The sequence below is a fragment of the Aquarana catesbeiana genome, linkage group LG02, assembly GCF_042186555.1.
Source record: "Aquarana catesbeiana isolate 2022-GZ linkage group LG02, ASM4218655v1, whole genome shotgun sequence".
NCBI classification, from domain to species: Eukaryota; Metazoa; Chordata; class Amphibia; order Anura; family Ranidae; genus Aquarana; species Aquarana catesbeiana.
In genome coordinates, this window is record NC_133325.1 from 674,973,258 (window position 1) to 675,000,973 (window position 27,716).

At 43.6% G+C, this 27,716-nt stretch overlaps 1 protein-coding gene across 1 annotated transcript in view; it reads left to right on the top strand.

Moving 5' to 3' along the window:
• Positions 1-27,275, top strand: part of EXO5 (exonuclease 5) — a 32,664-nt gene extending 5,389 nt beyond the window's left edge. Inside the window, exons 2-6 of the mRNA XM_073616710.1 lie at positions 5,457-5,520; positions 7,102-7,382; positions 14,790-14,894; positions 24,483-24,655; positions 26,711-27,275. Coding sequence (XP_073472811.1) covers positions 5,457-5,520; positions 7,102-7,382; positions 14,790-14,894; positions 24,483-24,655; positions 26,711-27,160 — 1,073 coding nt within the window. The 3' untranslated portion in view covers positions 27,161-27,275. The remainder of the gene's footprint in view (positions 1-5,456; positions 5,521-7,101; positions 7,383-14,789; positions 14,895-24,482; positions 24,656-26,710) is intronic.
• The last annotated feature ends 441 nt before the right edge of the window (positions 27,276-27,716 follow it).

Sequence of the window (27,716 nt, forward strand, 5' to 3'; positions counted from 1 at the left end):
AGCCTGCATATTGTTCTTTCACATTTGGTTTGCGCTGATTGTTTTTTCATTTTATCTTGATCCGAGCACGCAGCCTGGCCGGTCAGGAAAGGGGGTGGGATGAGCGAGCGCCCCCCCCTCCTGAACTGTACCAGGCCACATGCCCTCAACATGGGGGGTGGGTGCTTTGGGGGAGGGGGGCGCCCTGCGGGGCCCCCCCAAAGCACCTTGTCCCCATGTTGATGAGGACAAGGGTCTCTTCCCGACAACCCTGGCCGTTGGTTGTCGGGGTCTGCGGGCGGGGGGCTTATCTAATCCGGGAGCCCCCTATAATAAGAGGGCCCCCAGATCCCGGCCCCCCACCCTATGTGAATGAGTATGGGGAACATGGACCCCGCCCCCTTATGCCGTCACAGTCCCTGGGCATGCTGGGACTGTGACGTTTTTGGGGGCGTGGTCAACATCACCGGGTGATGTTGACCACGCCCCCTAAAATGTCAGTCCCAGCATGCCCAGGGACTGTGACGGCATAAGGGGGCGGGGTCTCCGCCTACATAAGTCACAGCGGGGCGCTCAGAGAGCAGTCCAGCCGGAGAGACTGTCGTGTCAACATCTGGAGAAGAGGGAAGAAGACAAGAAGTCCGGACCTCCGCTGGCAAAAGAGCAGCATGAAGACAGCAGAGGAGCCGGCAGAAGAACTGGAACACCGGGAGAAAAGGCCAGAGAGAGCGGAGAAGAACCAACCGGACGCCGGGAGAAGAGGAACCGGAGGGACCCCCGAAGCCGGAAGAAGACCCCCGAAGCTGGAGCAAGACCCCCCGGAGATGTTTATTAAATTATTTTAAAAACCTGTGTAGTGTGTTTTATTATTGACACTTTTCCCCTAGGTAAATGGGTAGGGGTACCATGTACCCCATACTCATTCACATAGGGTGGGGGGCCGGGATCTGGGGGCCCTCTTATAGGGGGCTCCCGGATTCCGATAAGCCCCCCGCCCGCAGACCCAGACAACCAACGGCCAGGGTTGTCGGGAAGAGGCCCTTGTCCTCATCAACATGGGAACAAGGTGCTTTGGGGGAGGGGGGGGCCTGCAGGGCCCCCCCCTCCCCCAAAGCACCCACCCCCCCATGTTGAAGGCATGCGGCCTGGTACGGTTCGGGGGGGGCGCTCGCTCGTCCCCACCCCCTTTCCTGACCGCCCGGGCTGCGTGCTTGGATCGGGGTCTGGTATGGATTTTAGGGGGGACCCCACGCCGTCTTTTCGGCGTAGGGGGTTCCCTTTATAATCCATACCAGACCTAAGGGCCTGGTATGCCCTGCGCTCGCCGCAATAGGAAAATTTGCTTTTCCTATTGCAGCGAGCGCGAGATGCAATACCCTGCCCTTGCGTCGTATCTGGTCCGTCGGACCAGCATACAGACGAGCGAGCTTTTCGTCGGACCAGCATACAGACGAATGGACTTTCCGTCAGGAACTGAGTCCGACGGAAAGATTTAAAACATGTTTCAAATCTAGGTCTGGCGGACTTTTGGGGAAAAAGAGTCCGCCGAAGCCTACACACGATCCGATTGTCCGGCGGACTCTGGTCCGCCGAGCCAAGTATGCTGGAAAGTCCACCGTGTGTACGCGGCATTATCCAAAGCGACTTGGAGCTGTGATAGCCGCAAAAGGTGGCTCTACAAAGTATTGACTTTAGGGGGGTGAATAGTTATGCACATTGACTTTTTCTGTTATTTTGTCCTATTTGTTGTTTGCTTCACAATAAAAAAAAAAAAAAATCTTCAAAGTTGTGGGCATGTTCTGTAAATTAAATGATGCAAATCCTCAAACAAGCCATGTTAATTCCAGGTTGCAAGCCAACAAAACCCGAAAAATGCCAAGGGGGTGAATACTTTTGCAAGGCACTGTATTTCAAGCGCTAAAACGCCTGAAAACTGCCTCAGTGTGAAGGATGTGCTTGGGTGTGTTCAGGATCCTAGTCCCATCCCACCTGCCCGATCCCACCAGGAAGCTGACACTGCTCACCTCCAATCACAGCCAGTGAGACATTTCCCAGTCTGTGCAGCTGCGGGCGGGAAATGCCTCACTGCCTGTAATTAACGGTGTGCAGTGTCGGCTTCCTGGCGGGATCAGGCAGGTGGGTTGGGACTAGGATCCCAAACACGCTCAAGCCCATCTTTAGTTACATCATATCCTGGGGCAAGACTTGGTCCTATAGGTTACATCGTATCCAGGGACAATCCTTGGTCCTCTAGGTCAGTCATTCTCAAGTACCCCCAATGGGACATGTTTCGGGAACTTCCCTTAGATAAAATAGCTCTTATCAATACCATGTCATTGATATTGATTTAAAGCAGCTTTGCAAAGTAAAGGAAAACCTGAAAACATGGCCCGTTGGGGGTACTTGAGCACTGAGGTTGAGAACCACTGCTTTAGGTTACATCATATGCAGGGATAAGCCTTGGTCTTATAGGTTACATCGTATTCAGGGACAAGCCTTGGTCCTATAGGTTACATTGTATCCCTTGATCCTACGAGTTACACCATATCCTGGGAGAAGCCTTTGTCCTATAGGTTACATAGTATCCCTGGCTGACAGCAATGATGACTCACTGGTTTTTAAGGACATGAAGGGTACCGACTACTGAACAACCAGCAGCCCTGAGCTGAACTGTCACATTGAGGAGTGGTATGGTATTCCGTTGCTAAATGTTTCACTTTTGCTGCAGCTGGAGGTTCATCTGTGTTAAAATAAGGTGCAAAAAAGCACCCTAAATACTGCAAAATAAAAATCTTAAAGCACGTGGTATTTAACTTATTTTTTTGTGAATTGCATGCTCCTGAGTTAGTGATATTAAAGTCTCTTGTTTGAAAAAAAAAAATTTAACCACTTGCCCACTGGGCACTTATACCCCCTTCCTAACCAGGCCAATTTTCAGCTTTCAGTGCTCTCACATTTTGAATGACAATTACTCAGTCATGCAACACTGTACCTATATTAATTTTTTGTCCTTTTTTCCCCACAAATAGAGCTTTCTTTTGGTGGTATTTAATCATCACTGGGTTTTGTATTTTTTTTTTTTTTTGTGCTATAAATGAAAAGAGACAGAAAATTTTGTTTTAAAAAAAAAAAAAATATTTTTGTTCGCTTCTATTATAAAATATTGCAAATTAGTAATTTTTTTCTTCATGAATTTTTGCCAAAAATTATACTGCTACATATCTGGTAAAAATAACCCAAATAAGTATATATTATTTGATCTGTGTGAAAGTTAGAGTCTACAAGCTATGGTGTTAGTCACGCTGGATGTACTGACGGCCTATCATTTATTGAGACGCTAACAAGCCAGGAAAGTACAGATCCCCCCCCAATGACCCCTTTTTGGAAAGTAGACATTCCAAGGTATTTAGTAAGAGGCATTGTGAGTTTTTTGAAGTTGTCATTTTTCTCCCCACAATTCTTTGCAAAATGAATGTGAATGTGTGTGTGTGTGTGTGTGTATGTATGTATATGTATGTATGTATGTATGTGTATATATATATATATATATATATATATATATATATATATATATATATATATATTATATTTTACAAAATTGTCATGTTAACAGGTTATTTCTCTCTCACCTGGCATAGGCATACCACAAATTACACCCCAAAACACATTCTGCTACTCCTCCTGAGTATGGCGATACCACATGTGTGAGACTTTTTTTTATACAGCCTGGCCACATAGAGATGCCCAACATGCAGGGAGCACCTCCAGGTGATCTAGGAGCATAAATTACACATATAATTTCCTGACAACCTATCACACTTTTGAAGGCCCTGGACCACCAGTACAATGGAAATACCCACAGAAATTACCCCATTTTGGAAAGCAAATACCCCAACGTATAATCTGTGAGGCACTTTTGAACATGTCATTTTTTTTTCCACAGGTTTTTGGAAAATGTGGAATAAAAATTTTTTTACGCAAAGTTGTCCATTTATAAGATATTTCTAATGCCCTGTACACACGAGCAGACTTTTCGACTGGACAGGTCCGATGGACCAAATCCGGTGGACAATCCGACCGTGTGTGGGCTTCATCGAACTTCCAACGGACCTTTTCGGTCGAAAATCCGACGGACTTTAGATTTGAAACATGTTTCAAATCTTCCAGCCAGAACTCCGCCGGACCCAGTTCCTATTGGGAAGCCCGTTCGTCTGTATCCTGTTCCAACGAACCAAATACGACGCAAGGGCAGCTACAGCACCTGCCCGTGAGAATATTTCCAGCACGATCCTGTTGCGCTGGTTCTCGGCGACAGGGTACTATACATCTCGCGCTCGCTGCAATAGGAAAAACGCATTTTCCTATTGCAGCGAGCACGATAAAGAGGCGACAATGTCCCTTAGGTCTGGTATGGATTTTAAGGGGAACCCCTTAAAATCGAGCACGCAGCCCGGTCGGGAAAGGGGGTGGGGACGAGCGAGCGCCCCCCTCCCTCCTGAACCATACCAGGTCGCATGCCCTCAACATAGGGGGTGGGTGCTTTGGGGAAGGGGGCGCCCTACGGCCCCCCCCTCCCCAAATGCTCATGCACTCTGCAGTGTAGTTGAGCATCATGGGAAATGTAGTTCCAAAACATCCGGGGTGTCAAGGTTCGCCATCACTGCTCTAGGGAAACCCAAGCAGGCGCGCTCCCTACCTGCGGCGCCGTGTCTCCGCCCTGCCTCCTCCATCTCCTGACTGGCTCACTGGCAGTGATTGACAACAGCAGGAGCCATTGGCTCCCACTGCTGCCAAAAGCCAATCAAGGGTGCAAGTCCCCCTGGACATCGCTGGACCGAGGTGGGGCTCAGGTAAGTATTTGGGGAGGCTGCTGCACACTGAGGCTGGTTTCACACCTATGCGAATTTGATGCAGGTTTCCCCACTTCCAATTCACTCCCATGGAGCCGGTTCACACATCCCCACAGCGGCCCTGGTGTGAATTGCACAGGAGACCTGTGCATCTTTTGATCCGTTTCAGGTCCGAATTCTGCCAGAAATTCGGGCTGAAATCAGACCTGAAACTGTGAATGGGGACGCACCGGACTGTGAGCCGGAGAGTGCTGCGGTGTGAACCCAGCCTGAAGGTTTTTTACCTTCCTTCATAGAATACACAAAGGTAAAAAACTGTGTTCCTTTTGAAAGTACTGCATGACTTATTTTAACACTAATACTCATGCGGTATGTAACCCTTAGTGAATTGAGCCCACTTCTGCCTAGATTTCTTCAATCAAGTGTTTCGGAAATCCCAGGTTTTTGCTGTAAAATCTGAAATCAGAATTAGTGTCCCTTTTCAGTATAGCACAGTGTACCTTCTGGAAAACATGATAAAAATTTCAGCTTTTTGTTGATACAGTCAGTTTAATTTGCATTTTGACAAACTGTATTCAATTGCTAGGTAAAATAAAATATACTGTACATTAATATTCCTTTTTACAGGTGATGCATATGTAGCAGATGGAGAGGGTTTGGAAACCTTAGACATTACAAGTCCTAGAAAAAGGTATGTGAAATCCTGTTTTAAATAAATGATAAAAGCACACTTGTAAAATTGCTGAAAAATATTGTCTTTCACCTGAAAATGAATGTGCTGGCTAAGTGTGAGGGCCCACACACACTTGTATTGTAAAATGTAAACGCTCTCTCAACGTACATTGCACAGTAATACATCTGTAATATGTTGCAGTTTACCAATCCTCAACCCCTTAGTGACAGAAGGTATAACAAATGTTAATGTTCGAACACAATTTTGCAACTTTGACATGTGTTATTAAAACTGTACATATCATAACCAGGGCTTTTTTTCTCAGAGAATAGGTGCAGGAACTCCCCCCGTCTGAGTCACCCCTTGTCTCTGCCCCTACCCACCTCTGACCACGTCCCTTGGTTCCACCCCCTACCCACCTACCAGTACTGCCCCTTTTAGAGAATACAGAACCAAGTATCATTTTGTGGTGCTAAATCATTTGTATGGAACATGTTAATGATAAAAAGAAAAGCAGTAAAATAGATCCCCTGCAGCCTGGAATAGAATCCCAGCAATAGATCCCCACACAACAATAGACTCCCCCAGCAACAATGGACTCCACCCCAACAATAGTAGATTCCCTGCAGCAACAGTGAACCACCCACAACAAAATATCACACCCAGTAACAAAATATCCACCCAAGCAACGTTGGACACCCCCCCCCAGCAGCAACAACAGATCTCCCAGCAGCTAGCATCCATAGATCCTCCAGCAGCCAGTAAAAATAGACCTCAACCTCAACAGTAGATCTCTTCCAGCATTATAAGACCCCCCAGCAACAATATATTCTCCATCAGCAAAAATAGACCCTCACACAAAATCAGATCCCCCACCAGCGACAATAGATCCCCCAGCAGCCAACATCAATAGACCCTCCAGCACACCCCATGCTATTACATACATATATTCAGTGCTGGAGGTGCCGGAACTGCGTTCCCCCGCGTTCCCGCTGAAAAAAAACCCTGATCATAACTACTTTGTGTATCCAGAGTAAAAGTGAAAATTAATGCAGCCATCACATATAAGAATTGGTAAGCTGCAATATAATAAATGTTTAAGTTCAGTTTAAGGCCAGGATTGGTAAAAATGTAATCAGCATCTACAATGGCTTTGGGTATGTTGTGAGCTGATCACCTGTGTTTTAATTTTTAAAATTTTTAGTTTTAGTCATAGTCTTTTGACTAAAATGCCATTTTAATTAGAGGTGCACCACATGGAAATCTTGGCACCGAAAATGCAGGATGCACTAAGCCGAAAACCCGAAAATGGCAGTTTTTAAAAATATTTTTATATATAATTGTATTATATTTGACTTTTTAATTAATATCATGATTTTAAGAGCCCTTTCACACTAAGCCGCGGGCTGCATTAGCTGTAAAACACCGCTAGTTTTAGCGGCGCTTTACAGTCGTTTTAGCGATACTATTCGGTCTCTAGCACTTTTAACCCCCGCTAGCGGCCAAAGAAAGGGTTAAATGTGCCCATGTATCGCCGCTGCCGAAATTTTCATTTCACAGTAGTCATAATTTAGTCCTTTACCTTTTTTCTTTTTGTAGTGATGTAGATGTGAACGCACCAGCTGAAGGTCAGCTCCACAATCATGCAGGAGTAAGCTGCAGTGAAATACCTGGTCCGTCAGAGATAACAGCGAGGAAAAGGAAACAGGAATCACTGACCCCACTGCAGAAATATCATATGAGGCACTTGGCTGTGACAAACATTTGCTCCCAGATGTGGTGTGAACAACAGATGGTGTACAAGATTGAGCAGCCAGTAGCTCTCAGACCAGGAAAGACTGCTGCAATGAATGAGGGATCCAGTATACATTTAGCCAGAGGTGAGGCATTTCCTGAAATTCGTTTTGAATCTCTTGTCTTCTTTTGAAATGAAAATGTAAGTGTATCTCCACTCATAACTAAATGTATATTTAAAATGGTTCTTTGCCCTGTATGAAAAAATACAATTACTGTAGCTGCTGACTTTTAATAAAAAGGACGCTCACCTGTCCAGGGGTCCAGCTCCATTGTCACCCAAAGTGGTTCTTCGACGGTCATTGCGTCCCTGGCACTGACATGTTTACTGTGGGTAGCCTGCTGTGATTCCTTGCGGCTCCACTGTGCATGCACAAGCCTTGTTGCACTTTGTAAATGGTCCGGCAGCCTTCTGGGACCTGCCCCTAGAAGGTTGTGGGTGGGAGGGGGAGGAGAGCTTCTGGTGGATCCGCCAAAGCAATCCAACCTTGGTTGGAGTGGGTACCTGTTTACTTTAATGAATATCCCACATCAGAGAAGAAACACCACACCAGGTGGACTCATATTAGCTCCTTCACTGTGTGATTGGGCGCTAGTCTGGTCCACAATCAATGCCATTTCAATAGTCAAGTAATGGGGGGGGGTGGGGGGTGGCTTAGAGTCCATGAGAGTGGCTGCTTAGATCCGTAGCTCCGGCTCTACACAGACATCCTGTCCAATCCTTTCCAAAAAGGCACTGAATCCTTCCTAAAGATGGTGGGATCCCAAGGCAGGCATTATAGTGAATAAATACGGGCCACCCGCGCCCCAGTCAGTGACGGAACAACTGGCAAAGTATCACAGGCAAGATGGCACGATCCCTCAGCTGATCCCTCCTTGAAGCCACGCTGCAGCCCTCTCCTATCTTAGCACAGCGCTCCACATCAGGGGTGAGTGACTCACTGCCTGCTGTGTTCCACACTCAGGCTGACCTAACTTCATTATACTCCCCCACATGCTCTGAAGACTGTAATTCTCCAGCCCCTCCCTCAGGGGAGCCTATTCTGGCTGAAATCATGCTCAGGTGGAAGGTGGCTGAAACCAGTTCTGGTGGCATCCATATTTACTTTTCGCTATTGAAGCAAGATGTGCAAACCTTGAGGGAGTGAACTGGGGGGGGGGGTGGGGGGCAGAAGAACGTATAAGCTACCTGGAGGACACTGTAGACCCCTTAGCTGCCACTGTGTGTACGGCTACTGATGAGCTGGTGTCCCTCAGAGCCAAAATGGAGGACTTGGAGAGCCGCTCTGGCAGGAATAATCTCCGCTCTGTGGGGTCCCCTGAGCGTTCAGAGGGGAGCCCGTTCTGAAAGGTTCCTTCACTCCTGGCTGAGAGATGTTTTGTCCCATGCCTTTATGATTGAGCTTGCACATCAACCCCCCCCCCCCCCCCGTCCTCCCTCGGGGGCCCCCTCAAGATCCCTGATTGCAAAAATCCTCAATTTTTAAGACAAAGCCGCCATCCTGCGCCTTGCTAGAGAAAAGGGCCCACTCAAGTTTAATGGTAGCAATATCTCCATATATCTGGATTTTCTCGGCTGAAGCGCAACGCCAGCGCATATCCTTTGCTGCGGTAAATGACTGCCTCCGTCCTGAGGGCCTGCCATATGCGATGCTCTTCCCTGCTAAGCTGCGGATCATCCGTGAGGGTAAAGCCCACTTCTGCACTTGTCCAAAAGATGCTATGGCCTGGATAGACGCTTGTTTTGGAAAACAGCCTAGACAACGCCGCAACTGATGCTGTACGCAGTAGCTTTTCTTCCTCTCTGCCTCACTACTCATCTCTCCTGAAGCAAGCTTGAGCACCTGTGGATCACCCTATGCTTCTTTTTGCCTCCTACACTCCATTGTTACAGATGACCTGAGGACTGCACCCATCCCTTCTTTCCTTCTTTTCTGCTATATGTTACCTGTGTGACCGATAATAAACTGTCAGATGCCATTGTAGGCTATAGCACCTGTCCTAACTGGCGGGTAACCCCTGCCTTGCCTTATATATTTTGTGTTTTTTGTTTAGGGAACCAAAGCTCACTATGTTTGGGATGGTTGAGCACGGTAGGGGGGAAAGGGACTTATTTTTTCTTTTTTGGGCCCTCTCACGTTTTAGTTGTTGGGACTGGCCAGACTTAGGTTTTTTTCTGCTGCTGTTTTTTATGCTCCTATTGCAGATTAATTTCTGTTGCTACAGTGCATTTATTCCGGTGTCAATGTTTTGTATGTTGTATTGCATCTCCCCATGATCCTCCCTATGTTGTTATGCTGTATATGATTGAATATGGCTAATGTGCTAAAACTGATCTCTTGGAATGTCAGGGGTTTGAACACCCCTCCTAAGCGGTCCTTGGTATTCTCCTTCCTTAAAAAATATAAGCCACATATTGTCTGCCTTTAAGAGACTCTCCTCACCAATGCTAAACCGCGGTCCCTTAAACGCCCTTGGTTGGTTACACAGTACCATGCTACACATACCAACTACTCCCGTAGGGTTACTGACCTGATAGCAAAATGTCTGTCTGCGGAAATCTTGTGGATTAAGATGGATCCAGAGGGCAGATGCGTTATACTTACTATCCAAATTATCCGTAGTATTTAAACTAGTGAACATATATGTACCTCCCCCATTTTCCTCAGACCTACTTTCCAATTCATCCCTGATGCTGCTATCTAGAATCCCTGGCCCCCTGCTCTATGTTGGGGACTTTAAGGCTGTTCTTGATCCTGCCATGCACCGCTTGGGGGGGGGGTGGGGGTAGACCCTACCCCTCATTTATTGACTGGACCCAGATGTATGGTCTTACTGAGCTGTGGCGGTGGAAGCACCCAGAGGAGCAACATTTTTCTTGCCACTCTGACTTTTTCCACACTATGTCACGTATAGATCTGGCATTCTCTACTGTTGAAGTACTCCCAATTGTGCAGGTGGCTTCCTACCTTCCCCGAGGGGTGTCTGATCATGCCCCCCTTTCTGTGGATCTCCTCCTCCTGCTAAACTTGAGCACTTTTGTCTGGTGGCTGAACTCCCTTGGTTGGAGAATGAGATAAAACAGAATGACTGCAGGAAGAACATTGCGGAATATTGGCGTATGAATCAGGGCACTATTGGGTCCCCAACTGCCTGGGAGGCTTCTAAGGCCGTGTTATGAGGCACCTTTATGTCCATTACTGGAATTCTGCGCAAGAACACCCAGCAGTGCACTGAAGATCTAGAAAATAAGATGGTAGCTGCAGAAGCAGCATATGCTGTGAATTCTTTTTTTTTTTTTTCTTTTTTTTTGCCACTTCAACAAAGTATTTTACCGGGAATCTTGTTTCAACTTTGAAGTTCAATCTCGTCCCTTCACATCCTCACATAATTGTGGCTTTTTCATCTGCTTATTTACAAATCGAACATAATATATTGAAACATAAGTAACACACAAAAAGAACCCCGTATCCGTTTTCTTCCCCCTTCAAACCCTCCTAAAACCCTCCCGACCCCCCCCCCCCCGTACCCTCCCCCCCTTACCCCACTGGCTCACCTCTCTTACTTCACTCCCATCTCCTACTCTCCCCTCATCTCTCCACGTCTGATAATCACCGTCTAGCCCCCACGGGGCCTCGTAACTGTATACCCCAAACCTCGGCAGCCCTCATTGAACTTTTATACTCTACCCATTCCCTCCATTTCTTCTCGAAGGCTTCCATTCCCGTTCCTTCGCTGAACCTGAGATACTCTAGGCTTTGAATATCATTAATTTTATTGAACCAATCTTGCATCGTGGGTCTTCCTTTCACCTGCCAGAATCTAGGTATATGGCTTTTGGCCGCATTGGTGAGCTGTGGTATTAATGTTTTCATATATGCCTTTGTGGGCATTTCACTTTTGTGAAATCACTCCCATGGGTCGTCCGGAATAGCAATATTGGTGATCTCTTTTATTATTCTCCTAACCTCCCCCCAATAACTTTTAATTTCTGGGCACTGCCACCAGATATGCGCCATTGTTCCTATTTCATTGCATCCCCGCCAGCACAATTGCGATGTTTCGTCCTTAAGTGGGGTTAATCTCCAGCTATTGCCCTGTTTTTGACACACTCCTATTTTCAGTTGTAGACTCACAGGCGCATGGTCTGAGAAGGTAATTGTTCCGATATTTGTACCCACAACCTCCTCAAGTTGATACTGATGCAGCTTCTTTTTCAATTTGTTCATCCATACTCCTCCCGTCCCCCGTGTATGGGACGTACTATCTTTCCCTGGGTCCAAACAGAGATTAAAATCTCCTGCTATTATGGACCCCCCCTTTTTGAACTCTTCAAACTTCGCCAGAACTCCCATTAGAAACCTATTTGAGTTCTTATTTGGGCCATATATATTTGCTAGTGAATATTCTGATCCTTTTAATTCACCTCTTAGAAACAGCGCCCCTCTGGGTTGATCATTCTCTCTTCAAGCTTGAACCTTACTTCTTTGGCAAACCCTATAGCAACTCCTTTTGCGCCACTAGTCGGAGAGTCACCATAGTACCAAACGGGGAATTCCCTAGAAAAAATGTTTTGACTCTTGCCCAGAAAAAGGTGAGTCTCCTGTAGCAAAACCCCATCTGCTTTCAAAAATGTCAGTTCGCCCATTATATTGGCATGTTTTATGGGGGAGTTCAGTCCTCTTACGTTATATGAAATTAAATTTAGGCTAGCCATCTTTTCTTACAGTAGGAGGAGGTTTACTATTCCAAACCGACCAAAGGAGTAGGAGTCGATATAGTGATTGCCCTACACTACCCCACCTCCCCACCCCCCTCCCGCCACTAACCCCTCCCCCTCCCAACCCCTCCCCCCACCCCCCTTCCACCCTCCCACTTGGGGAAAAAAGGGTCTCCCCATGACCCAGCAAACCGGAGCCCCACTTACTCCTCCCGGCCCCACGGTTAGTCCCCTGGAGGTTAAACTTGGCGCGGCCACCATCAGAGCTAGTACTCCCCCCAGATTTTTGTGGGGGGTTCCTTGGCCCATTCCCCCCCCCTGCCCTCCCTTCCCACCCCTCCCCCCCACACACACCGAGCGCCCCTTTCTTATTAACCTTTTTGGACACAGTTTATGCTCCCAAGCCAGTTTTCCAAACCCATTTGACTTTTACTACTTCTTCCCATCTATTCTTTTTGTTGTAAAAACAGGTTGCCAAGCTTGCAATACTTCAGAGCTATCTGCGTTTTCAGATTTGGAGTGCAGTCAACCTTCATTACTTTACTTAAATCACTTCAGCTCAGGAAGGGGTACCCCCCTTCCTGAGCCAGGCCATTTTTTGCAATCCGGAATTGCGTTACTTTAATTGACAATTGTGCGGTCGTGCGCTGTACCCAAATAAACTTTTTGTCCTTTTTTTTTTTCCCACAAATAGAGCTTTTTTATGGTGGTATTTGATCACCTCTGCGTTTTTTATTTCTTGCGCTATAAACAAAAAAAAAACAACCATTTTGAAAAAAAAAAAAAAAGATATTTAATGATATTTAAAGATATTTAAAACATACCCAATAAAAAGCTGTAAAAAATCTAATTTGTTCATCAGTTTAGGCCAATATGTATTCTGCTACATATTTTTGGTAAAAAAAAAAAAAAATCCCAATAAGTGTATATATTGATTGGTTTGCGTAAAAGTTATAGTGTCTACAAGCTATGGGATATTTTTTATTTTATTTATTTACTAGTATTGGTGATCAGCGACTTATAACGGGGCTGCGATATTGCGGCAGACAAATCAAACACCTGACACTTTCTGGGGACTAGTGACATTAATGCAGTGATCAGTGCTAAAACAATATGCACTGTCACCGTACTAATGACACTGGCAGGGAAGGGGTTAACATCATGGGGCGATCAAAGGGTTAAATGTATGCCTAAGTTGTGCTTACTAACTGTGGGGGAGGTGCTTTGACTAGGGCAAGGCAAAGATCTGTGTTCCTACTTAGCAGAAACACAGGGCCAGTGCCTTCCCCTCTGACAGAACGACAATCTGCCTTGTTTACATAGGCAGATTGTCTTTCTGCCTCTACTCTCTAATCTGCGGGCGCCGGGGGACATCGAGTCCGCAGTACCCACCGCTGAGCTCCCGCTGTGTATAATCACAGCGGGTGCGGGTCGCAAGTGGTGTGTGTCACAGACCCGAAAGTGTCAGATTACGTCTGGCACAGAGCGGCCGCCCTGCTGTAGTAAATGCATATGGGGCAAGTCGCTAAGTGGTTATAGTGGAACTTCATGCAGAATCTAAAATCCCTGCATCTATAGACACTAGGGATCTAAAACTATCCTCTCTCTCCCTGTAAAGAAAAGATGAGTATACATACCTTTTTGGAAGCCGATCTGACCCGATCTCCAGTGACGGAAGCTCTGCAGAAGACACGGTGGACAACGGCTGTGACATGACAGGGAAGTGACGTCACCCATAGACTTACTATGGAGCTTCCGTTGTCCTTCGTCTCCTCTGCACCCGCCTCTACAGTGAACCGCGGCTGACAGCTCAACGTGGGATCCGGTCGGAGCGGGTCAGATCAGCTTTCAAAAAGGTATGTATATTAATTTTTTTCAGGGATAGAGAGGTTAGTGTTAGATCCCTGGTGTCTATAGATGCAGGGATTTTAGATTTTACATGGACTTCCACTTTAAGTAATGTCTCTCTGATACATATTTTTTTTATTTGCACTAATACTCATAATTGCACTTTCAGGACAAGCTTTCAGGGGTGTTTGCTTCTTCTTTATCCTATAGAGCTGCAGAGCAGAATGCAGTGCCTGAGTATGTAAAAAGCAAATATGATTACTCCCATATACTACAGTAAATGTATATTTTATTACAAATATACATATATTTATAGGTAGAGAGATAGGCATACTGTAGGTATATAAAGCTAATTACTTTGATATGTTTAAAAAAAAAATGTGAAAACTATATATTCCTTAAATTGCTTATGGGCAGTAAAATTATGAATTCTTAATAACCTGTTTCTACATCCATTTTTTTGTTTTAAAGGAATAATTCCTGGTTGTGTTCTCAAGACAGGACATTAGGTGAATTCACCCCAGTGGGGACAAAGACTAAAAACCAGCTTTTCTAACATTTTCACGCTATTTCTAAAACTAGAAAACGTTTTGTTGGTTGTTCAAATTTAATGCAAGCCAGAAGCACTTTGATAGCATTGGGCCAACCAATTCTGACAGGAGCCAATGAACCTGCAGAGTTCCTGCAAGAAAACCAGAGTACCCAGAGGAAACCCATGCAACCACAGGGAGAACATGCAAACTCAATGCAGTTCTGTTCGAAATGTATGTCCTAGTCGAAATTTGAACTGAGGACCCAAGTACTGCAAAGCATTGTAGTAACTATTTAAAGAACACTGGCATAGCATATGTGATATTATTCACACATCTATTGATACATTGTGTAGATGTGCCAAAGTAACCATCCACTTTTTTATATTTACTAGAGTTGGAACTACATGATGTTGTATCGGTGACTACACAGACTCGTGAAGACATCTGGGCAATAAAATGTCTCAATATTTTAGCAATGATTCCAGTTTTACAGTCTGGTAAGTTAAGAACACAGGTTACATTATAAATGTTGGATAATTGTACTTTGCAGACAGTTCTAAAAAGATGCAATACTCAGTTTAACCACTTGGTGAGGCGTCTGACGATCAACGGCTCTTCCTGTTTACACTGTGATCAGCCGTGATTGGACACGGCTGATCACAAGGTAAAGAGTCTCAGTCAGAGACTCTTTACCTAGATTGGTGTTGCGGTGTGTCAGACTGACACACCGCAACAACAATCGCCACCATGTGCGCCCCTGGGGGTGTGCAGCGGCTTGATATCCTGCTGGACGTCATATGACATCCGGTCAGGTTATTGAAACCACTTTGCCGCTGTCATTTTGCTATATGGCGGGCGGCAAGTGGTTAAGTAAATGTTCACAGTTTACTTTACAATTTAGATTATAATCAATCATTCTTTGCTAGCACTTATTTACCTAATTGCTATTTTCCCTCCTTAATCCATGATAGCAAACCACGAGAGATGGGATCTGCCTACTTAAAAGGGACAGGAATGGGAAAAATTATACATTCAACTCCTAATACCCAATGGTTTCCTGTCCCTTTCAGTTCAGGAGCAGACACCACAGTCAGTTGTCTTGTGAACTGAATTGCTAGATCTCTGTACCTTAACTGCCCTTTCTTCCTCTTACATGGTAACCCCGAATGGGGGCGACCACAGTGAGAGCCAGCCAGATAGTGAGTTTGGTGCTGATTAGCAAGTATTCAGCAGGACCCCTCCGCCTTTGGTCACCAGTGATAAGCACTGCAGATGCAAACTCCCCAGGGCAACACAGGTAGCACCCTGTTGGGTGTCCCCACATCTACCTTCCACCTGGACACGGGTCTGGGTGCCAGGAATCATGGCTGCAGAGCACTGTACTTACATCATCAAATGTACCTGAAGTGCACAGACACCGCCCCTTAGGGATCCTTGGGTGCCCTCTGTGATGTCACAGGCCAAACTGCAAGCTGCAATGCATATGTATGGCTCTTCCACTGAGCACAACACAAGTATATGACATAATGCGTGCATTATGTGCATAGGGATCTGCATTAGAGCTGCACGATTAATCGTTAAGAATCGTTATCGCAATGTTTTTCCCATTGCGATCTTGACAATGTATTTCCTGATTCTTTCTATGCAGAGAATTCTCTCTGCTCTGTTAAAGCCGACAGCCACCAAAAGAAAGGAAAAAAACCCAAAAAGGGCAGTCTGCCAAGAATTACAACATTCTTTAGCAGTGGAACTTATGTATAAACATTTTAACAATTTGTCCTTTAGATCAAAAGAATACACTTTGGTGTGTAAATGAGGGAAGTTTAACCACTTAAAGTGGTTGTAAACCCTTACAGACCACTTTGTGCTACAGGTAAGCCTATAATAAGGCTGACCTGTAGCTACCCAGGATATCTCTCCTAAACCTGCATAGTTTAGGAGATATCCCCTGTATTTGCATGTGCCAACGTCATCGGCATATGCACACTGACACAAACTGAAGCAACGGCACGTATGTGCCGTTGCTTCAGTGAGTGTGCCATTGCCGCGCGCATGCATGATGTCATTGCGGCTCCGGCCAATCACAGTGCCAGAGCCACGTTACCCGGAAGTAACCCCCGGCGGACTCGAGGTCTACTGGTCTCCCGGCGATCGTGTCACGGAGCCACAGAACGGGGAAGTGCCTTGTGACATGACAGAGATTACTGCTCCCTGTCATCGGGAGCAGTGATCGCTGCCATGCGAATTGAAGCCCCCCCCCCCCAATAGTTAGAATCACTCCCTAGGACACACTTAACCCCTTGATCGTCCCCTAGTGTTTAACCCCTTCCCTGCCAGTGTCATTTATAGCACTGATCGCTGTATAAATGACAATGGTCCCAAAATAGTGTCCAAAGTGTCCGCCATAATGTCACAGTCACAATAAAAATCACAGATCGCCGCCATTACTAATAAAAAAAAAAAAAAAAATATTAATAAAAATGCCATAAAAACTATCCCCTATTTTGTAAACGCTATAACTTAAAGGGGACATACAAGTATGCATATTTGCCCACCGGTGCCATTGTGCCGAGGTATATCGACGTGCGGCAGTCGGCAAGTGGTTAATCACTTAAGGACCGAGCCTCTTTCTGAGATTTGTTTTTTACCAGTTAAACACAGGTTTCTTTGCTAGAAAATTACTTAGAACCTCCAAACATTATACATTTTTTTTCTAACACCCTAGAGAATAAAATGGCGGTTGTTGCAATACTTTCTGTCACACCGTATTTGCGCAGCGTTCTTACAAGCATACTTTATTTTTTGGAAAAAATGCACTTTTTTGAATTAAAAAATAAGAAAACAGTGAAGTTAGCCCATTTTTTTTATATTGTGAAAGATAATGTTACACCGAGTAAATTGGCGACAAACTTTTACCCTTAATCTCCATAGGCGACTTTTTCAAAAATTCTACAGGTTGCATGATTTGAGTTCCAGAGGAGGTCTAGGGCTAGAATTATTGCTTTAGCTCTACCGATCGTGGTTATACCTCAAATGTGTGGCTTGAACACCGTTTTCATATGCGGGCGCTACTCATGTATGCGTTCGCTTCTGAGGTTTCTTGGGCAATATAGTACTCAACACTCTATCATTGCCCAATATATGCCAATGCTTCTGAATCAAACGTTTTATATTCTGGTGCTGGGTAGAGAACATGGTAATAAATGGAAGGGGAGGTATATTTGTATCATTACCATTCGTTCTTGGCCTTTCAGCAGAATAAGCCCTATCCATCTCCTGAACCTGGCCCATAATGGCATTAAGAGACTCAAGCTTGTATCCTTTTTATACAAATCTATTGGTTAGAACAACTGCCTGTGTGTTATACTCATCCACCTCAGTACAGTTACACCTTAAACGCATATATTGGCTCTTAGGTACTGATCTGAGCCAGGACTCATGATGGCAGCTGTCCCAGGAAATGTAGGAATTTCTGTCTGTAGGTTTGAAGAAAGTAGATGTAATGAATCTATCCTCTTTCACGGAAATCCTCAGATCTATTAAACTGATCTCTCCCGTAGTCGCTTCATAGTTTAAACTAATTCCTCTGTCATTATTATTCAGAAATCTCATGAATTCTTGTAACTCAATACCACTCCCATTCCATAGTAGGAGGATGTCATCTATGTACCTAGCCCACATGACCACATAGATGACATCCTCCTCCCATTTTGCCATAAACAGATTAGCCAAACTGGGGGAATATTTAGCCCTCATGGCTACTTCAATGTCCTGGCGATAAAACTGGCTCTCGAACCAAAAGTAGGTATGCGTTGCTACAAACTGTAAAAGTTCCATAATAAATGTTGACTGCTTCTTGAAAAGACCTGAATCCCAATCTAAATAATATTTGCTAGGCGAGACCAAAAAACCATATCCTAATAGTCAGGGACAAAGAGAGGAACTAGAGGAGGGAGACGGATACAATCAAAAAACAGTGTAAATGGAGTTGGGATCTATAATTGAAGTCATAAAGTTTTGACAAATTCAGCAAAAAAGATTTTAGACAAGGGCTTGAAATTTGCTCCACCTAGTAGGCTGAATAAATTTCAGACCTATATGGACGTACATAAGTATTTACATAAACGTAACATTACACGGTACTTGCTAACGAATCCCATTAAAGAAAATAGGGTTGCCTCGGCACTCTAACCTCCAATGCCTTCCTGTTCAATCCCCCTGGAGCATTAGCCCCTTCCCTTTAAGTTTTTTGGGATGTAGTCCTGAGAGATTTAGTTCAGATTAAAGTTCGGAATATCAAAATGCAAAAGAACTTGGAAAAGGGCCTTGATTGTGTAAAAACAAAGGACTGATTATTCGACCAGCTGATAAGAAGGGTGGAATTGTGGTTCTAGACAGGTGTGATTACCTGTCACAAATGCTAATATATGCGTTTAAGGCATAACTGTACTGAGGTGGATTAGTATAAGATAAGTATTCTTTACCCAGCACCAGAATATAAAACGTTTGATTCAGAAGCATTGGCATATATTGGACAATGATAGTGTTGTGTACTATATTGCCCAACAAACCTCAAGTAGTCTTTAGGGGAGCTCCCTCCCTAAGGGATAGATTTACTCTGAATGTCTATAATCCACCATCAAAAATTGTATTTATTTTTTTTACCTTTTTCAGAATCTTACGGAATACTACCAGTGCAGAAAATATCAAGTGTGTAGCATCAATGATTGTAAGAATAGGAGAACAAGTGGCTTCACTTATGTGAGCACTTCTCATGCTTTTATAATAGAGCCACTAAGGTAGTGTACCTGTTACAATGCCCTTGTATGTGCCAATAGGTGGGCATGACCAAGCAAACCCTGCAGGATAGGGTGAATGAGCATATTAACAATATACGGAAGGGTTTTAGGAGCCATTCTGTGTCCAAACATTACGCAGTGGTACACAATAGGGAACCTTCAAATACCATTTGATCTAGGCATTGACAGGTAGAGTCCCCACTGGAGAGGGAGCTCTCTAGTTAGGAACATTTCTAAACTTGAAATGCAATGGATACATAAGGTGAAATCATTTATCCCCTATGGCTTAAATGTAGATGTTGATGTTAATGCATTCATAGACAATTCTTAATCTTAATGTCCTTAGAACCCACTGATATGATGTATTATTTTTTAGATATTGTAACCTCTGATCTGAGTCTCAGTCAGCTCACTTAGGGGCAGGGGGGAACTTTTTGAAGATAACCTAATTTTAAGTTTAGAAGTCCAATTTTCGGATTACTTATATACTTAATTTCTAATCTAAATTCCTTTTTTTTTTTTTTTTGTCATTTTTGTTTCGATTTATATACCGTATTTATCGGCGTATAACACGCACCTTAATTTTAAGAGAGAAGTTTCAGGGAAAAAACTTCTCACTGCAGCCTAATCAGTGGCCATCTGCAGCCTTACTCCTCACTGCAGCCTAATCAGTGCCCATCTGCAGCCTTGCTCCTCACTGCAGCCTAATCAGTGTCCATCTGCAGCCTTGCTCCTCATTGCAGCCTAATCAGTGCCCATCTGCAGCCTTGCTCCTCACTGCAGCCTAATCAGTGCCCATCTGCAGCCTTGCTCCTCACTGCAGCCTAATCAGTGCCCATCTGCAGCCTTGCTCCTCATTGCAGCCTAATCAGTGCCCATCTGCAGCCTTGCTCCTCATTGCAGCCTAATCAGTGCCCATCTGCAGCCGTGCTCCTCATTGCAGCCTAATCATTGCCCATCTGCAGCCTTGCTCCTCCCTGCTAACTGATCAGTACCCATCTGCAGCCTTGCCCATCATTGCAGCCTAATCAGTGCCCATCTGCAGCCTTGTTCCTCACTGCAGCCTGATCAGTGTCCATCTGCAGCCTTGCCATTGCCGAAATAGGTAGAGCTGAATCTCCTGTGTACTCGGCTCGACGTCACACCCAGTCCCGCCCCTTGGCCCGGATCCTATGATGGACATAACGCCGGGACGTCAATGCTAGGAGCCGTCCAGGGGGCGGGACTGGGCGTGACTGTGAGCTGAGCCAAGTACATAGGAGATCCGGCTCGGTCTATTTCGGCAGTGCTTGTCTCCTCCTTCCCCTCGGTGGCAGCCTACATTGGCGTATAACACGCACACATGATTGAGGGAAGTGCGTGTTGTATGCCAATAAATACAGTATTTTCTGAGGCTGGCCGCCAGTTTATTTGGTGATGCTGGCATTTTCTTAGGTTGGTTGGAACACTAAGATATTAAATGACATGGAATGAGGCCTCATTACTATGCATCTCTTTGTTTACCAACTAACAGTGAACAGCATATCAATTTATGTTATTTGGTTTATATTTTTTCTTTTAATTTTTCTTTCTATTTTTAGTTGTGATAATGGATTTCTTAGTATAGGAACTCATTTTGGCGTTGCATGATTTTTATCCACTAGATGTCACTCTAGTCGATTGCAGTGCTGTGTCCCCATTGAAATAATTGTGACACTTCCTGCCGTTAAATATAGCTTTTAAAACCTTTCTCTGCAACTAGTGTTGTAGAGTCTGCTGCTAATGTATATTAAAACTTCTTATGCGGATCTCTGGGCATTAGGGGGTACTCCAATCTAATAGAGTGGTGTGACTCCATCTGACTATTTAGGACACTTCCTGTTGCCGAGTTCAGCTTCGGTTTATATTTGAATTAATTGTGGGTGCTGTCATGGTGCTCGCTATCACCATTCCTGGGACACTTTTGGAAGGGAGTGGTTTGGTTTTATCTCCAGAATTTTTTTGTTTAGTCACATCTACTATATGACCAAATTTTGAACATAGTTTGAGGTCCAGTATTGATGATTTAATTGGCTGCTTGAGACTCAGATTGAGGCTTGGTTAACATGTAGTGTATTTAACCGATTGCCGACTACCGCACACACATATACGTTGGCAGAATGGCACAGGCAGGCCTTTCGTGCGCGCATGCCGCATGAGGGTGCCTGCGGGTCCCGGGAACTTGATGTACGCCGGCGGCCCGCGATTGCGGTGTGGAGAGGTAGAACGGACAGATGCCTATGTAAACAAGACATTTCCCCGTTCTGCCTTGTGACATGACAGAGATCCACTGCTCCCTGTCATCAGGAGCATTGATCGCTGTCATGTCCTAGGTAGACCATCCCCCCCACAGTTAGAATCACTCCCTAGGACACACTTAACCCCTTGATCGCCCCCTAGTGTTTAACCCCTTCCCTGCCAGTGTCATTTGCACAGTAATCAGTGCATTTTTATAGCACTGATTGCTATATAAATGACAATGGTCCCAAAATAGTGTCAAAAGTGTCCGATGTGTCCGCCATAATGTCGCAGTCACAATAAAAATCCCAGATCGCCGCCATTACTAATATAAAATGTTTGCGCAAATCAATCAATATACGCTTATTGCGTGTTTTTTTTTTTACCAAAAATATGTAGAATACATATTGGCCTAAACTGAGGAAAAAAAATTGTTTTTTTTATATATTTTTGGGGGGATATTTATTATAGCCAAAAGTAAAAAATATTGCTTTTATTTTAAAATTGTCGCTTTTTTTTTTTTGTTTATAGCACAAAAAATAAAAACGCAGAGGTGATCAAATACCACCAAAAGAAAGCTCTACTTGTGGGAAAAAAAGACGTCAATTTTGTTTGGGTACAGCGTTGCACGACTGCGCAATTGGCAGTTAAAACGACGCAGTGCCAAATCGCAAAAAGTGCTCTGTTCAGGAAGGGGGTAAAATCTTCTGGGGCTGAAGTGGTTAAAACGATGATGCAGCATGCCGCTCGTGCCCTGGACGATGTCACCATATGACGAAATGCGTAGGACGGAGCTGCATGCTGATGTCATCGCATTCCTCGAGACCTGGAAGGACGGGTTACTGTTGTATCGCCGGCTGGCAGGATTATTAAAGGCGTTTTTTTGGGGTTTTTTTACCTTTCTTGATGTAAGTGCAATTTTGAGCTTTTCTAATAACGTTTTAAAGATGTTACACTATGTGGAGCTTTATACATGTTGAGGATGACGTATGAAAATACTCTCCGGACGGTTTGCTTACATGCTGCAAGAGGATCCTCAGACGGCACCTAAAAGGCCCTGGCTGGGTGTGTAGCCACAAGTGTCACTGACCTTCCGTAATAAGAGGTCTGTGTGAGCTGGTAGGCGAGCACTTTGTATTGGTGGTGGTGCTTCAAGTGATCACACATAACAGGTGGCGGATGGTGGCGATGCTGATGCATTGACAAGAAAACTCCCATTTTGAAAATTACTGTATTTCACTATTTTGGACTTTTTAATTCTCTTTATCACTTATGGTTTGTTATATTTAGAAAAATCACTTAATCAGCACATCTCTAAAAATGCTTTTTATTGTTATGGGACTGTGTTTTATATCGTGCAGGAGAGTTGCTGCTTAAATAATGATACATTATTCGGTCATTTTATTTATATTTGGTCATTTTATTTAATTAGTGCAGTTTATTCTCTTCTTTTTCCTATATGTTTCTGAAATGCCTGTCAGTGGTAGAACCTTGGACTGCTTCTACGACAGGATCTCCCCCGGTGTTACCACTGTACCGGAAGCCTACATCTTACTGCATGGCTTATGAGATGGACCTCCTTAGAGCCAGGGGGATATTAGATTCTATAATACTGGCTATGAATCATGCAGAAAGATAAAAAAAAATTCAGAATCTATTTCTTCACTAGGGAGAAATCAAAATAACCCTTTGAAACCTTTAACTATTCCCAGAGCTTTGGATTTAACAAAACGGCCTGGACAGTGATAATGAGACCAGCCATGTTTAGAGTACAAGTAGTGACTTTAATTTCCTACTTTGATTATAGGCTGTCTGTACATCTGTGGGTTCTGAGATTTATGAAAGCAGTGAATAGACGGTTTCCTTTATTTTATTAATCTTGCCTTCCTTGGAACCTCACATGGTTGCTGAATGCACTGATCCAGCCCTCATTGAGCTTTCAGAAGATATTTCCTATACGTTCCTAACATTATAAATTTATTTCCTTCTTGCTATGAAGACAGTATGAAGGCTTTCGAAAATTCAGGCATTCACAATTTCCTATTTTTGATGACCAAATTAAATTTACTTATGAATCCTACCTTCGTCCCAAAGAAAAATTCTCAGAGACCAAGAATTGTTCCACTTTCATTTATATAGATCCTTATCTAACTGAAGCACACTGAATTGTGGCATATTGACAAAAATGTACTGGTATTATACCAAGAAAAGGATAAGGACAGGAAAGCCTCCAGTTTGATAGTAACAAGATGGTCAAAGACTACGATTTCCATCACTTACTTTTTACTAGGGATACCTATTCTACCTGGTCTTTGAGCCCATTCAAGAAGGGCCATGCCAACTATTTGGGCAGAGACAGTGGTGGGGCCATGGGATTTAGCTTTAGTACCTTTGCATTATGGACTGGATGCCTCCAAAGATACTGAACTAGGATTTTGTTTTAGAGTGTTGTCTGCAGCTTACTACTGTTAGATAATATATGTTATATCTGTCACATTGTGCTGTCATGGGGTAAAGGGGAAAAATAAGCATACTCACCGGTAATACAGTTTTCCACACATCTCCATGACAGCATACCGCTTTCTTCCCTGTCTCCTCCTTACTTACCTGTATAGTTATCTATATTATTCCCTGTGGATCAAGAGGAAGAGTCAAAATGTGTAATTTGTCTGTTCCTGTCCCCTTTTGTGTCATGCTGTTATGGAGAATTGAGAAAATGATGTTACTGGTAAGTGTAATTTGTGTTTTTTCATCTCTAGCCAAAGTTTGTATGGTTGATTATCTACATCTGTAAAGTATACAGTATAAAATCTGTTTAACTGCAACTGTCTTAAGAGAAATATGATTGCTGCTGTTGTTAGTCTACTTCTAACAATGTCAGTTGTCTGACTTCATTCGGCAAAGCATCTGTATGAAACCCAAGGAAGTAACATTTTGCAAAAGAGAGTTGAGCAATACCTATCTTTTATATTTATTTTACTGGGTTTATTTTACCGTCTGCTCAGCCTGATTAGTTACCTTATCTTCCAGGTGGTGGCATTCGTGAATTTCCAGTTTTAGGAGAACTGGATGGTATTTTCATGGTCGGAGTAATTGATGAATTAGGTTACTCCTCCATTGGTGAGCTGGAACTGCGGGAACTGAAAACACGAGCAACCCCAACCTTGCCTCGACTGGCACAGAGGAGAACTCACGAGCTCCAGGTGGGTTCATGTATATGTTGTGTGTATTTAATCTATTTATACATTATTGGAAAGAAATTCCTACTTTCACTCATCTGAATTATGATTGTAACATGGTCAATTCCAAAACTAAAGTCTATGTTTCACTAGAAAGATAATCTATATGCCAGAGCTGCATTCATTAGCTTCTCTTGTTAAGTTGACTTGGTATAAACAAACTGGCAAGCCCTTATGACATGACAGTCTGCCCCAAAGAGCACACTCCAGTTTATTCACACCTATTGATTGCAGGACTTGCTGAGGTAGCCTCACTTGATGATGTCAATGTTATTTTTATTTTTTTAATAAAGTCTTTATTTTTCAAAGATATATATATATATATATATATATATATATATATATATATATATATATATATATATATATATATATATAATATATGAACAAAAACCGGTCAAATTGACATCAAGTAAATACAAGTTTCAGTTAATAGGTATATTACAGTACATATGTATTCGTAAGATTAAACTATACGTTTCATACAAGGAAATATGATGGTATTTGGAGCAGAATCACTATTTCAGAAATAGTAGGCAAAGGTTGAGTAATGCTGGCCATACACTATACGCAAAAATGGCCGAACCCATTTTCGAAAAATGAACATTCGGCCGTGAACGCAAACGATAGTGCCATCATGTAATGATCGATAAATCGTTCAGTGGACATAAATAAATGCATTTTTTTTTTTGTTGGTTTTTTTTACATATACATAGTGCAGATAGTTCGGACGGGAAACGCATTAACCTGTCAAAAACGTCCCAACGATTTTGTGCCCATTAACTGGCCAAAAAATGAACGAACTGTCTAAATGACCGAACTTCGGCCGTTTTTTTTTTTTTTTTTTGTATAGCGTATGGCCAGCATAAGTTGAAAATAAAATAGTTCAATACGTTTCTAGATCTGTATTTTAGGCTAGTCCCGCATAATTAGCAGTAACTAGGAGTAGGACATGAAAAGGAATGAGAAAAAAGGGGAGGGAATAAAAAAAAAAGAAAAAAGGAGGGGTGGGAAGTCATCCCCCCCCCCCCCCTTTCTTTAATACAGACCAATTTTTCTGCATCTGTATGTCACAGTACAGCTGGTCCCTACATGAATAATGAAGCTAGGTAGGTGAGAAGAAGTAGAACCTGGGAAGTAAAATAACCTCTTTTTGATTTTTTTTTTTTTTCAGCAAGAGAATAGATTTGTTGTTTGTTTCTACTACAGTGAACTGCCCAGCTAGAAACCTCTCAGAGAAAATGATATAGAAGTCTGAAGTGCTCCATTCATCCAATATACAGAAACTCATATACTTGTTTGTGAGAAGTTATGGCTTTAAATGCAAATCCACTCAAAACCTTTTCTACATTTTAAAGAGAACAGTGAAGGCCTAGAAGCTTTCTAGGGTTGTTTATTGCTCTATACTAGCCTGTTGAGGAGGGCTTTTCACACTTCGGTTTCTAGCGATGGTTATCACCTAGACTGGAAGTAAGTTGCAATATCTCCATTGAGGGCACAAACCGCAACACAAAGCAATTTTAGTATTAGGAAAGGGTTAGAGCTTCTGTTAGGTTTCTGTTAGACTATCCTCCTGTTCTGTCCCAAGGACAGAAAAGAAAATGAGGGGGACGGTTCCTCAGTTAGGTACCTTTTTTAAACATCAATAAAAACTTTAGAGAGTAGGGTAACTCCATGATTTGTTCTTGTGGACCACAAGTTGCCTGCTCCTATCCTTTCCTACAAGCCCAATCTGTACACTTCAACCCATTGAAACACTTAACCAGACCGCTAACAGGATTGGGAACTGGCCTGTGAGCAGATGAGCTGCTTTAACCCAATGCAGATTTTGACTTGCACACTTTCTTAGTTGTACAGGACCTTTGGACATCTGAAGTGGTGGATTCTACAGCAGGAGTGTAGACCAGTTAGGAAAACCTACCTAATATGCTAATTTGTGGCTTGTTTTTTTTTTGTCTCTTTTGTTTGTTTTTTGTAGAATTCCTTTAGATCTTCTAGACATAATTATATGTTTTTCAGGTTTGTGTATACAAACTGCTTTTTGATGGCATGGTGAGTGGTGTTCTACAATCAGAATATTTAATCCAGATCTTGAACCTGAGGCCAGAACAAGAACTGGGACCTCAAGTAAAGGAAAATGCACTTCAGTGTGGGCTGACTGTGTCTACACTGAAAGATATCATAGAGCTGACCTGCCTGAACCTGATTTTCTCAGAGTTGCCCAGGATTGACCGCTTAAAGCTGGAATATTGCTATCAGGGGGATGGAACCTTATTAGGATGTGACATGGTGAACTTTAAAGAGGAGAGTGTTATGGAACAAGTGACATTTTATTTATCCTTCTGGAAAGGACAGAGAGAGATCCAGGGAGTTGATATAGAAGATGCCTGGAAGTGCAGAATGTGTGACTATTCTAATATATGTAAATGGAGAAATCAACACAGGACTCCGACGAAGAGATTTAAATGAAGACTGGCACATTCAACTATGATGGCATGACCTATAGAAATATTCTATATTGTCAAAAGTATTGGGACGCCTGCCTTTACACGCACACATGAAATTTAATGGCATCCCAGTCTTAGTCCGTAGGATTCAATATTGGGTTGGCCTATCCTTTGCAGTTATAACAACTTCAACTCTTCTGAGAAGGCTGTCCACAAGGTTTGGGTGTGCGTCTATGGGAATGTTTGTCCATTCTACCAGAAGCGCATCTGTGAAATCAGGCACTTATGTTGGACGAGAAGGCCTGGCTCACAGTCTCTGCTCTAAATCATCCCAAAGGTGTTCTATAAGGTTGAGGTCAGGACTCTGTGCAGGCCAGTCAAGTTCCTCAACCCCCAACTCACTCATTCATGTTTTTATGGACTTTACTTTGTGTACGAAGAGCTAAAGCTGTTATAGCTGCAAAGAGTGGGCCAACTCCATATAGAACCCTACCGACAAAGACTGGGATGCCATTAACCACTTGCTGCCCGCGGACGGTGCAGCTCTTATCCTGGGCCGCTGTCATATGACGGCTCAG